Genomic DNA, 14,547 nt, shown 5'->3' with positions numbered 1-14,547 from the left:
TAAGTCATAGGGTCACCTCATGTGTTTCAATATTTCTCCAGAACCCAAACTTATCTTCTTGAAACCATGACTTATCAAACTGATGTTCAAGTAGCAGTCACACCTGTCAACACCTGCCTTGTTTGGAATTGGAATTATTACATTCTTTCTGAAATATGAGTGTATTTCACTTATCTCATTTATCTACGACACATCGTGGATAATTCTGTCATTGCTAGCTCTCCCAAGGTCCTCAGTAATTCTGAAGGAATGTTGTCTACTCCATGGGCCTTGTTTCAAAACAGATCTTTCAGTGATTTATCAAATCTTTTATATGCAGGGCTGAATGAGATATCATTAGAAAAGTTTTTTAACTGGCTTCTGATGTTGCATAATAATGTGCTAGAATTTACTATTTGTGAAAATTTTAACACAAAGGAGACTAAACTTTCATAGGCCAAAGGACAGCATACCTATATTTTACAAAGCTAACTTATTAATGACAAGTAAGAGAGTCCAGGCTGACTTTCAATAATTGACACCGCACCTGGTACACACGGCGCTCTGGGACCACACCACGCTTACAATACCTGAAGATGGGCTTGTAACAGTCCAAAACTGGTCATGTGAAAATAAAGAAATTTACAACTGAAGTGATATTTCAAACCTCTGCCACTATTTTACAGTTTTAGTCTGAAGTTAACTATCAACAATTATGGACAGAGTCCATGTCTACCTCTGGAAACTTAACGCAGTTTAAAATCTGGTTTCTGAATCTCTATCTTACAATTATATAATCAGCATGAAATCTTCCAGTGTCTCCAGGTCTCTTCCACATATAAAACATTTTGTCATCATTTGTGCAGAATTCCGACAGGTGGCTTTCACTTTCAGTCTCTTTCACCACGCTATATTCTCCTGTTTTTCCTTCTGCTTCTTTGCCTACTACTGGATTCCACTGTCCCATCACAATCACATTTTTGTTTCATAGCTATCTGAATTATTTCCTTGATCTCATCATGTTGTTAAACAACATATACAATGGTGCTCTTTTTAGTAATACTGAAAAGAACCAAAATCATATCAGATATTGTTCCAATGTGACATACGGGCTAATAATTATTGCTCTGTCATACCCCAATAATCATATTGCTTTTACGGATTTTGCTTTGACACAGACTTTGTTAAAGAATGTAATGAGTGCACACCAGTGTAGCTAATCAATGATTTATGTTAAATTATGAGAAAAACAAATGGAATGGTATGGTAAACAGTCTGCAATACCTGTAAATCATTCACATTCATTCATCCTAAAACTTTTTCCTCATTTTATTCTTCCAAATGTTCACAGAGCATTCTAACATTATTTTACTGAATTACATAGCACGAACTGGCAAGTTGACAAGGCATGGTTTTTAGCATGGTCGAGGTCTGTGAATAACCTCTGATCACATATCACTGCACTATTCAACCACACACACGTTTTCACACTCTTTACGCAAGAGCTACATGAAAATTTTTAGTCCTATAAGACAGATGAAGTTCGTGTCAATTAGCTTTTATTTTGTCTTGATATTCGTTGTGCCATAAAGCTAAGTTGATCTGAAGAGTGAAATAACTCCATTACTACAGAAATTGTAAAGGTAGTCGTGTTGCACGTGTTTCATTCAGAGTACGTAAATTTGTCATTCAATTCAGAAGCCACTGCCCTTAATTTGAAGATTATTAGCGTGAAAGAGCATCTCAAAAAACTGACTGCATGAATGTGTTGGAAGAATAAACAACGAAAAATCTTTGACCACAATGGACGTGACATTGGTTGTATGATGACCACACGCAAACAGAAAAATGACCTTAGCAGCAATGTGAAGTGTTTCATAAGGAATTAACTGCCTATGTGAGATGTATAAACCTTAAATCAAATATTAAGTGGTGCATAATATGATCCAGAACTCTTTTCTTCAATTATATAGAAAACACACTAATTTTAGAGCCCCGCTGCTCCTTCTTAAGAAATTTATGCAGATGTCCATGTTTGGAAAGGGTAAAACAACAAACTACGTAATACTATCCAAGTCTTGAGGACTGACTGGATGAAAACTATGCACGAGAATGGTCCTATTGCAAACTGAGGTACAAATATTTTACGAATATTTTCGAAACATTTACATGATTTGGCACATTCTAATTCCCACCAATTTTCGCACTTAAAGAAATTATCAGAATCCAACGAAGAACTTAATTATGCCTTTCAGAACTGCATTTTATGGTGGAACAAACTGAGGAAAACAAAAACGTGAGATGAAATAAATGATAGTGTTTTTACTTATAGAACATATTTCGCTTTCATGAGCAGAAATTTCCGCCTTGTGCTCAACAATCGGACGAATAATGAAGGAAAGGATATGAGTATTATGGAAAGCACGGAAGCTGATCTGGTTGGCATTTAATCTGAAGCCCTGATTCTACTGAAGAAACGAATCCAGTGCTTCATCAACTCAAACTCGTCCTGCAAGGAAGCAGCTCCAGTTGCACGTGCAGACTGTATTATGTTGGGAACTGCTACAAGGAGGAGCAGCGCGGGCTATTTTGGTGTGGCTGTCAGACACGGCAGGAAAGGCTGTTCCAGGCGCCCTGCTAAACATAGACACCCACTCCGAACAGCTACCAGTTTGCCTTTCGACGCTTGCGGTGGCCAAATCTCTGCTACGTTGGTTCCAACTCCATTAGTTACACCCGCATGACGACGAGAAATGGTGAAGAGACCAGACATTGGTTGACTACACCGACGTTAATAACATCTCTTTTAGAGTAACAAAGGGGAAATGCCTATCAATACTGAAGCGGAGCAATTTAATCGAATGACTACGCAACTACGGTTGTACGGAAAAGTAAATGCCACACTGGACGAATCCCAAGAAAGATACGTAGGTGGTTTGGTAAGTCTGGTAAAAACAGCAAGAAAAGGATGTGTTTCCTAAACAACTCACCTTACTCTTCTCGACATTCTCCGTTCAGGAATGTACACTTAGCCCAGCGATCCTCCAGTTTTTTCATCCAATAGGAAAAATAGATTCTGTGGAACTCTTGAAAATACCCGTTGACTGCACTTATCAATTCCTCATTCGATGAAAATTTCTTCCCAGCAAGCGAAAGTTTTGAGTTGGGGAACAGGAAGAATAACTTGGAGCTATGTCTGGTGAGTATTGGATATGGAACCAATTCAAAGCCCAATTCATTGTTATCGTTAATGTGTGTGATGGCCCATTATCCTGGTGAAAGAGCAGTTTTTTGGCGTGCCAGCCTTGGTCTTTTTTCAACCAATGCACGTTTCAAATGATCCAACAATGTAGCACGATAGGGTCCAGTTCTGGTTCCGTGTTTTTCTATACAATCTATGACAGTTATTCCTTGGGAATCTCAAAAAAGTTGCCTTCACTTTACTAGCCGACAAAATGGTCTCTGTCCTTTTCGGTGCACTTTCTACAGCCTTTGTCCACTGTTTTGAGTGCCGTTTTGACACTGGTGTATAATGATGGTTCCAGATTTCATCAACAGTTACCAAATGGCACAAAAGCCTTGGGATTGTGATTAAATATTGCCAGACATTATGTTAAAATGTTGTGCCGGAAGCCCTTTTGGTTGACTGTTTTTTTTTTTTGTTATGGTTTTAGGGCGCAAAACTGCTACGGTCATTAGCGCCCGGTCTGTTACTTAGGAAAAGTTAAAAACGTAACTGGAAACCAGCAGCAGTGGGAGCAAAACTCAAAAAAGTGGGGAAACCAAAAACAGAAGGAAAGCTTAAAGAACCACTATAGAGGGGGGGGGGGGGGGGGGGTTGTATTGGTTGACTGAGCAATCGCAGCACTCGTCTCGCACACAGCTTCTTCATAGCCGACTCTCCGTGCAGGATGATATGCGCTTGCTCATTTGAGATGCCTACAGTCTCAGCCATCTCACGAATTTCATTCAATGGTCTTGCATCATCTTATCATGGATTTTGTCAATGGTTCCTTTGTGGTGAATGCATCTAATTACAGACGGCCGGAGCGCACTTCGTCTACGGTGCTTGTTCAGCCACGTTTAAATTCATTAACCCGAAAGTAACGGTCTTCAGTGAGGGTGCAGAGTTTGATTGAACTTCATCCACTTCTGCTTTGATTTGTGCGGCAGTTCAACCCTTCAAATGAATATATTTAATAACAGCACGAAACTCGGTTTTTCTCCATTTTCAAACACAGTCGACACACTGATCGATTTAGATTTCAGACGGCCATCAACAGTGAACTGTCCGCTGTGCATTGCTGAAATTGTTCTGAAGATCCTTGGAGTAATCACGCTCACCAACCATGAAGGAGCAACAAAAATGTTCCATTCATTCACGGAAATTTACCATAGTTCTCAAACTCAACTCTGAAGAGGCTGCTTGCCAAACTGTTTTCCGATCAATTCTAGAATATTTTTCATTACCCTGGGACTCTTTCAAAGTAATATTAACGAAAAAGAGAACAGTATGACGCAATGCCACATAAATGAAACGGTTGAAGTAGAATTAACTTACTGTGCGTGCGTGCGCGCGAGCGGTGTGTGTGTGTGTGTGTGTGTGTGTGTGTGTGTGTGTGTGTGTGTGTGTGTGTGTCTCGAGATTCCAACAGTTTGGGAAATGTATCATCCATAGAATCCCGAAGATAGCAAGAGCAAATAAATGTGAGAACTATCAAACAATCGTTTTAACAGCTCATGCACCCAAGAATGGTGGAAAAAAGATGGACAGCTTGGTTTTAGCCTAGCTAAAGGTAAGAGACACACAGTCCTGACGGACTTGATAATAGAAGCATGACGTGGCATAAGTCTAAGACACATTTATAGGACTTGTCACCTACAAAAAGCGTTCGGAAGACGTTTGAAATTGTCAAAAAAGTGTGTATAAGTTACAATGAAAGACGGGTAACCTGTAAAACAAAACCGCTGCTCCCCCCCCCCCCCCCTCCGGCGCGCGCGTTTTACTGTCTGGATGTGAAGGTTAATAGAATTTTGATAAGATTTTCACTAACACACAGGCTGATTCAGGTAAGGCATCAAGATGTAGATACAAGGTAACGTTGTGAAGCCGAAATGAATCACTAGAGTTCAAAATGGCTCTGAGCACTATGGGACTCAACATCTGAGGTCATCAGACCCCTAGAACTTAGAACTTCTTAAACCTAACTAACCTAAGGACATCAATCACACACATCCAAGCCCGAGGCAGGATTCGAACCTGCGACCGTAGCAGTCGCGCGGTTCCGGACTGAAGTGCCTAGAAACGCAGGCCACCGCGGCCGGCTAATCGCTAGTGTGTGTGACACCAGACTGCTATGTTATTACAGTTCAGTTATCCACGGAAGTCCTGTGTGGGTTTTAACCATCGTATAGCAGAGAAACTTGGCAATATCGTAATACTGTACGTTAATGCGGTACCTATTTAGGCCGGAAAAATAGTTCCAATTTTGGCCACCGGGTAAAATCTGGCGCTGTACAGTATCTCGTTGTAGAGAGCATACATATGCTTTCTATATCGTTTATGTCTCCAGTGCTGATACTGAACAAATTGTGCGAGTGGCAGTTAATAATAAAATCAACTTTATGCCTTTCTCACTTCAATCCATTACATGTGGAAACATTTCCATACGTCTTCCTTGCATTCACAGCGCCAGTTTTGCGTCTTGTGGTCAAAAACTGGAACTAATTTTTTCCAGGGCATATTGGTTCCGCATTAATGCGTTAGAGTATTTATTGGGTTTCGCTGTCATACGATAATTAAGCCAACACTGGACCTCTGTGAGTAGCAGCAATTTATAATCACCAGGTATGTACGACAACCAAAAGGTCTAATTTTAAAAAGTAAGTAAAGAGTGCCATCTTCTTTCCTATCGTTCAATCTGTACATCGAAAAAGCAATGGCGAAAGCAAAGGAAAGGTTCACGATTGAGATAGAAATTCACAATGAAAGATATCAACGATAAGATTCACTGATAGCATTGCTATGTTCAGTGAAAGAATGGAAGAATTTCAGGGCCCGTTGAATAGAACGAACAGCACACAGTTTTGATTGCATGTGAACTGAACTAATGAGGGGCAATAGAAATGAGATCAGTGATAAACTTAACATCAGAATTGGAGACCACGAACTAGTTGAAGTGGAGGAATTCTGCTAGATTGGAAGCAAAATAACAAATGACGAACGAAGAAGGGAAGACATAAAAAAAAGACTAGTACAGTAAAAAGAGGGTATTCGTAGTTATAAGAAGTCTGCGATTATCAACTATTGAGCTTAATTTGGAGAAGAAATTTCGGAGAAAGAATGTTTGGAGCACAGCATTGTATGGTTGTGAATCGTGTGGACTATGGTAAAAGCCGAAAGAAAGAGAAACGAGGCGTTTGAGATGTGAGGTTACATACAGACTTTGAAACTTAGGTGTACTGACAAGGTAAGATATGAGGAGATTCTCCGCAGAATCGACGAGGAGAGGAATTTGTGGAAAATATTAACAAAGGCCAGGATGGTAGGCCATGTGTTAAGGGTTGGGTTGTTTGGGGGAAGAGACCAAACAGCGAGGTTATCAGTCTCATCGGATTAGGGAAGGGCGGGGAAGGAAGTCGGCCGTGCCCTTTCAGAGGAGTCTTCCCGGAATTTGCTGGAGCGATTTAGATAAATCACGGAAAACCTAAATGAGAATGGCCGGACGCGGGATTGAACCGTCGTCCTCCCGAATGCGAGTCCAGTGTGCTAACCACTGCGCCACCTCGCTCGGTATATGTTAAGACATAAGGGAAAATTTGCATGAGGAGGGATGAAGAGCTGCTGGAATATATCCAACAAATAATTGAGGATGTTAAGACATAAGGGAAAATTTGCATGAGGAGGGATGAAGAGCTGCTGGAATATATCCAACAAATAATTGAGGAAGTTAAGTGCAAAAGGGCTACACCTAGATGAGGAGACTGGCACATGATAGGGAATCGTGGCAGGTTGCATTAAAGACTGATGGCCAAGGAAAGCTGTCACCCAGCTCCACCGTCGCCTGCACGAAGGACAACATTTTAGTAGATACTGGTAAGGCCAATAGCCCTGGAAAGTTGTACCCACTGGCCAGACAACGTGATTTCTTTCGCTTGTGCCGGACAGTAATGTACATTTGAAGGTGGCGGCGTCGGTACCCACCTTCTTCTTGTCGCGCATTGAGCCGCGTCCGCGCACCATGATCTTGCAGCCCGTCTCTTGCTCGAGCTGCTTGGCCGTCATGCCGCGGGGACCCAGGATCCGGCCCACGAAGTTGAACTGCAACACACGAAAAACTGCTGTCAGCCAACTGTCGGCAGTGCACCCACGGTAATCGAGCTTTGCGCCACAGCCGAAGATTGGCAGAGATTCGTAGTTTTCTGGGCTGTAACTGTCGCCATCTGATGCACTGCTGGCCACTGAAATTGCATCGGGAGAGATATCAAACAACTAAATTTTACTAATTGTGTGTGTACAGTACAGAAGGAAGAATACATGATTAAATTTGCAGGTGATGTGGTGGTATCCACAGTGCAAAATTCAATAAACCTGACTGCCACCTCTGGAAACAAAGACTGCATGAAATAGAAGTGATCCTGGATAACGAACACAGGTACCTCACTCCAGACCCCTTCAGCTCTATGGTGCAGTTTATAAATCGTAGTACCTGGCGACTGGTAGCGTCCTAGTCTCTCGGGAACCAATCACGCCGGCCGGTGTGGCCGTGCGGTTCTAGGCGCATCAGTCTGGAACCGCCTGACCGCTACGGTCGCAGGTTCGATTCCTTCCTCGGGCATGGATGTTTTTGATGTCCTTAGATAAGTTAGGTTTAAGTACTTCTAAGTTCTAGGGGACTGATGACCACAGATGTTCAATTCCCATAGTGCTTAGAGCCATTTGAACCATTTTGAACCAATCACCAGATGCTCTCAGTGGGTGAGAGATAAGGCCAGAGTAATAGTCGAACACCGTCTGTGTCGAAACAGATTGTGACAGCATGAGCAAAATGCTCTGTTGTGTTATCTAGCTGAAAGATAACGACACAGAGAACTTTAAGATGAGCACAGTTACCGGCCCTTACACGTCAGAAATGGAATTGCTACTGTCCAAACTATGGGATGTGCGAACCAAAGTTGATCATTCTCAAAATGCTGTAGCACAGCAATCAATCGTCCTTTCCTTTCAAGCTCTATTAAAGCAAATCTAGATTTCGGCTTACCAATACACTATTTCACAGTTTCAGTACATGTCCTAGTACGTCAGTCGGACAACTTATTGCTGTGCTCCATATTTTGAAAGTCACACCATAGTCTTTCAGTGCATTCCATGTTCCTAATGGAAGGTAACTTGATAAAGTTGACCATGTTATGTACCCAATGACACACCATACCATAACCATCAGGTGCTGAGCCAGACAATGACGAATGCAATCTGGTAACATTCGTTCCCCTTGAAGCCTCCATACGTGGATACGTGGCCCTATTCCTGTGTCCACTATTAGCATTGAGGTGCACCATCCGTAGCTCGTCATATGGTGGTTAACATCGTTGCCTCTAGATTTCACGGTCCCAAATTCGTTTCCTACCGGATTCAGAGATTTTTTTCGCTGAGTAACTGGGCATTTGTTTGTCCCAATCATTTAATCTCATCTTCACCTTGCCGAAGTCGCGTCAAATAGGATGACATATCAGGCAGCCGAACAATCAGCCAATAATGTCATAAAATCATTTCACTTGATGCTGTTCTCTGCTACCACGTCAAGGAAACCCGCAAGCGTCGTCCCCATGTCGACAATCCTTGGTGTTCCATACGCTGCCCAAAAAATTGGTTCAAATGGCTCTGAGCACTATGGGACTTAACTTCTGAGGTCATCAGTCCCCTAGAACTTAGAACTACTTAAACCTAACTAACCTAAGGACATCACACACATCGATGCCAGAGGCAGGAATCGAACCTGCGACCGTAGCGGTCACGCGGTTCCGGACTATAGCGCCTAGAACCGCTCGGCCACCTCGGCCGGCAAATTCCGGATTCTACAGTCTTCTCCTAGGGACGCTAAGAGACCATTAACGCCTCAGAAATTAACTCGGACACCTTTAACCGCATCTAAGGCTCCCAAGTTTCGATCTTTATCTGAGAGCTTACCTAGGCAAAGAATAGATAGATCCCAGACTGAGATTTTCTCTCTGCAGCGGAGTGTACGCTGATATGAAATTTCCTGGCAGATTAAAACTGTGTGCCCGACCGAGACTCGAAATCGGGACCTTTGCCTTTCGGGGCCAAGTGCTCTACAATCTGAGCTACCGAAACAAGAATCACGCCCGGTCCTCACAGCTTTACTTCTGACAGCATCTCGTCTCCTACCTTCCAAACTTTACAGAAGCTCTCCTGCGCCAAGTCCCATAAGATTTCACACACATTTCATTTTCGTAATCTTGGGCGCGAAACTTAGCACTGAATCAGCCAACGTTGGGTATGGTGGATGAAAGTCAAATACGAGCAAGTTAAAGCGAAGCTATCAATAACAGCCCGACAAGAGCGCCCAACGGGCTTGCTATTATTACATCGCGTGGCAACAAATCTCCGTTTATATGACACAGCGGGGTATAACGCCCTGGTGCCGCCGTCCTGGACGTGGGTTCCAGCTAACTCGGCTCAATGATGACTTATGACGGGCGTCAAACTTCCTTTCTCCCCTTGGACACGGTACCCTCTCTTTCAGGAATGGAAGAACACATTATGTTGCACGTAAAGACGAAGTAGGTCTTCTAGCGAGGTTTATTGTCAATCTGTGGTCCTCTGTATTTCTCTTACAGATACTTTGGCAATAATTACTAATAGTAATACATCTCGATGCAGTGACCAGTTTCGGATCGGTATTCACTGGTATGAAATTACGCTCCTGGAAATGGAAAAAAGAACACATTGACACCGGTGTGTCAGACCCACCATACTTGCTCCGGACACTGCGAGAGGGCTGTACAAGCAATGATCACACGCACGGCACAGCGGACACACCAGGAACCGCGGTGGTGGCCGTCGAATGGCGCTAGCTGCGCAGCATTTGTGCACCGCCGCCGTCAGTGTCAGCCAGTTTGCCGTGGCATACGGAGCTCCATCGCAGTCTTTAACACTGGTAGCATGCCGCGACAGCGTGGACGTGAACCGTATGTGCAGTTGACGGACTTTGAGCGAGGGCGTATAGTGGGCATGCGGGAGGCCGGGTGGACGTACCGCCGAATTGCTCAACACGTGGGGCGTGAGGTCTCCACAGTACATCGATGTTGTCGCCAGTGGTCGGCGGAAGGTGCACGTGCCCGTCGACCTGGGACCGGACCGCAGCGACGCACGGATGCTCGCCAAGACCGTAGGATCCTACGCAGCGCCGTAGGGGACCGCACCGCCACTTCCCAGCAAATTAGGGACACTGTTGCTCCTGGGGTATCGGCGAGGACCATTCGCAACCGTCTCCATGAAGCTGGGCTACGGTCCCGCACACCGTTAGGCCGTCTTCCGCTCACGCCCCAGCATCGTGCATCCCGTCTCCAGTGGTGTCGCGACAGGCGTGAATGGAGGGACGAATGGAGACGTGTCGTCCTCAGCGATGAAAGTCGCTTCTGCCTTGGTGCCAATGATGGTCTTATGCGTGTTTGGCGCAGTGCAGGTGAGGGCCACAATCAGGACTGCATACGACCGAGGCACACAGGGCCAACACCCGGCATCATGGTGTGGGGAGCGATCTCCTACACTGGCCGTACACCTCTGGTGATCGTCGAGGGGACACTGAATAGTGCACGGTACATCCAAACCGTCGTCGAACCCATCGTTCTACCATTCCTAGACCGGCAAGGGAACTTGCTGTTCCAACAGGACAATGCACGTCCGCATGTATCCCGTACCACCCAACGTGCTCTAGAAGGTGTAAGTCAACTACCCTGGCCAGCAAGATCTCCGGATCTGTCCCCCATTGAGCACGTTTGGGACTGGATGAAGCGTCGTCTCACGCGGTCTGCACGTCCAGCACGAACGCTGGTCCAACTGAGGCGCCAGGTGGAAATGGCATGGCAAGCCGTTCCACAGGACTACATCCAGCATCTCTACGATCGTCTCCATGGGAGAATAGCAGCCTGCATTGCTGCGAAAGGTGGATATACACTGTACTAGTGCCGACATTGTGCATGCTCTGTTGCCTGTGTCTATGTGCCTGTGGTTCTGTCAGTGTGATCATATGATGTATCTTACCCCAGGAATGTGTCAATAAAGTTTCCCCTTCCTGGGACAATGAATTCACGGTGTTCTTATTTCAATTTCCAGGAGTGTACAATGAAATCTAGATCATTAGCTGACTACAGCCGTTGATAAATATCAACGGGGAAAGTTGAAAACGTGTGCCCCGACCGGAACTCAAACCCAGGATCTCCTGCTTACGTGGCAAATGCTCTATCCGACTGAGCCATCGAGGACACAGAGGATAGTGCGACTGCAGGGACTTATCTCTGGCATACTCCCCGTGAGGCCCACACTTCCAAATTACTGTCAACACACTATATTTGTAGTGTCCCTGCCCACTATACTCATTACTCGCGGCAGTCAACCTACCGATTCCCGTAGAAGTTTGAGCAATGTGAGTGCGCTTGCACTGAAGATCATTGGCCGGTAGCCCTACCTACATTGTTTTTGTGGTTGTGGTCTTCAGTCTAGAGACTGGTTTGATGCTACTCTATCCTGTGGAAGCTGCTTCATCTCCCAGTACCTACTGAAACCTACATCCTTCTGAATCTGTTTAGTGTATTCATCTATTGGTCTCCCTCTACGATGTTTACCCTCCACGCTGCCCTCCAATACTAAATTGGTGATCCCTTGATGCCTCAGAACATGTCCTATCAACCGATCCCTTTTTCTAGTCAAGTTGTGCCATAAATCTCTCTTCTCCCCAATTCTTCTCTTCTTGTCTAAACTATTTATTGTCCACGTTTCAAAAATGGTTCAAATGGCTCTGAGCTCTATGGGACTCAACATCTGACATCAGTCCCCCTAGAACTCAGAACTACTTAAAGCTAACTAACCGAAGGATAACACACACATCCATGCCCGAGGCAGGATTCGAACCTGCGACCGTAGCGTCCACATTTCACGTCGATACATGACTACACTCCATACAAATACTTTCAGAAACGACTTCCTGACACTTAAATCAAAACTCTATGTTAACAAATTTCTCTTTTTCAGAAACGCTTTCCTTGCCATTCCCAGTCTGCAGTTTATATCCTCTCTACTTCGTCAATCATCAGTTATTTTGCTCCCTAAATAGCGAAACTCATTTACTGCTTTAAGCGCCTCATTTCTTAATCTAATTCCCGCAGCATCACCCGATTTAATTCCACTACATTCCATTATATATGAAGCTGGTATCTGTTCTTTCGGACATGTCCGAATTAACAGATACCATTTTCATATATTAACTGATATTGTTCACTCGCTACGAGAAAATTTTTTTCCCTTTGTTGCTGTCGCTATAGGCTTCGAGTATTGAACTGAAAGATAACATGCGATAAATTTTTGTTGTTAGAAATCCATTAAAATCAATAGCAAATCACTGCGTTACAGAAACGAATTGAGACCATCCCTAAATCCTACGTATGACGCAGAGAATAAAACGCCTTATGCCTGAAAACATCCGGCAAATGAAGGCATGGAGAACAGGTAGCTTATACTAATCAGGTGTCGCCTACCGTTCACGCAACCCGCATTCCTGGAGAACACTGCGTGTACCAGCGCCCGGCGGCGTAGGCGCTCTCTCTTTGACAATTCAAGCATACGGCTGCAGTAACTGCGGCTGCGTTTGCGTTACATAAAAGTAGAGGCTAGGAAAGGCAGTTCCGCCGTGATGTAAACGGCAGCAGGTAATTTTCGTTACGCAGCAAGAGTAGCCAAACAACTTCGGTTTACTAATAATTTTTCACGTAGATTAAAATATAAACTAATAAAAATGCGGCCAACTGTTATATTGCTCTACCGAGGCGTTATTGAACGTCGCACCTGAATCTTGGCCGTTAGTGTTGGGCTTTAGAAAGCGTAGCTACCACGTCTTTTTCACGTACGTTTTTACGTTGGTACGTTTTTCTTGAATAATTCGAAAACAGCACCCTCCAGCGAAAACGTGTTGCAGTACAATTTCTCTACGACTAATAGTTTGCGCCAAGAGACCGCAAGAATATTGAAAATTTCCCGCGACGCGCATGTGCTGTCGCTTTGTAACCCAATATGGGGTACTTACCGAATCTGATACACCACAAGCGTCCTGTATGAAATTGTTCGTCTCATTTTCCTCTACACTACTGTGGTACGTTGCAAACAATGACAATGTTTGAAATACAGACAATAAATAACTGTGTACATTAAATGTGTTTTATCTTGGAAACCGTTCGGAACTGAGCAAATGTCCATATGAAGATTTTTGCTCAGAATCACTACGAAGCTTGTACCTTTACTTCTGACTCACCCTATATATTACTCTTTTCAGCATGTATTTCGTGGAAAGACCATGAAGGTAAGATGAAGCGAGATTCGTGTTCACACAGACCTACCAACAATCATTCCCACGCACGATTCACGACTGAAACATGAAGGAGGGCAAGTAGCACTGCAATGCAATGCAAAGTGCTCTCTGCCACACACCAGAAGGTGGTTTGCGGAGTACAGGTCAAGATAGGGTGGTACTGTTGAGGGGTAAATACACTGACAGCAGTTGATACGACAAGGGCGTCGGGTCGGCCACAGGCAGCGGTGTCTGCTCGATGCCCGGCACGTCACATCGAGTCACGTGACGGAAGCGACGCCAGCCCCCGGCATGCCGATGAGGGGGCACGCAGTTCGCACTTCCGCACCGAGGCCTTGCAGCATGCCGTCACACATCTACGCTGTACAGCCTGGGTTTCCCTCCAACTCTCTTTTTTCTTTTTGCACAGCAGTCACCTGCTACAAAGATCATCTGCTACGACGCCTGGGGTACACTGCCAAGCAATGCTTAGCAAAGAACGGATGTACCACCAGTCTGCTTCGACGTCATGATAATGGCAGACATAAACCTTTCGTCGAAATCAAATTTACGTGTAATTTGTCAGAACAAGAATTACAGTTATTGTGATGGCACAACATCCTTCACCTTCGCCAACTCACCTAGAACTCAGGTGCGCTTGAGAGTAGTCTGCCGTGGTGGATGCAAATAAGACAGGCGGGAGGAAGAATAGAAAGACGCTTTGAGCAGATGTCTTTATGCAAGAAAGACAAAAGTGACCGAGCTACGTTGAAAAATGACGATGTAATTTTTTCCGTTCTGTTTGGTGTTACTACATCGGATGTAAACATCATAGAACCCATTTCTACTGGTTACAAATTGTTATTCTTGTAGGCTGCCACATTCTCGACCGAACTATAGATGACGCCATGAACTGATTATTCCGCAGCAGTGTCGGAATTAGGCCGTTGTTGTGCCTGTAGGGGTGACGTGAGCAGTGGTATTAACA

The 14,547-nt window shown here is 44.4% G+C and overlaps 1 protein-coding gene across 15 annotated transcripts in view; it reads right to left on the bottom strand.

The window, feature by feature from the left end:
* The window catches only part of LOC126266709 (protein held out wings), a 386,961-nt gene that overhangs the window by 19,846 nt on the left and 352,568 nt on the right, over positions 1–14,547 (bottom strand). For all 15 annotated transcript variants that reach the window (XM_049971162.1, XM_049971258.1, XM_049971217.1 and 12 more), the window contains exon 3: positions 7,184–7,300. In XM_049971162.1, coding sequence (XP_049827119.1) covers positions 7,184–7,300 — 117 coding nt within the window. The remainder of the gene's footprint in view (positions 1–7,183; positions 7,301–14,547) is intronic.

Source organism: Schistocerca gregaria, chromosome 1 (genome assembly GCF_023897955.1).
Source record: "Schistocerca gregaria isolate iqSchGreg1 chromosome 1, iqSchGreg1.2, whole genome shotgun sequence".
Lineage (NCBI taxonomy): Eukaryota > Metazoa > Arthropoda > Insecta > Orthoptera > Acrididae > Schistocerca > Schistocerca gregaria.
The sequence above is the reverse complement of the archived record's forward strand: the minus strand, read 5'-3'. Positions and strand labels throughout refer to the sequence as shown.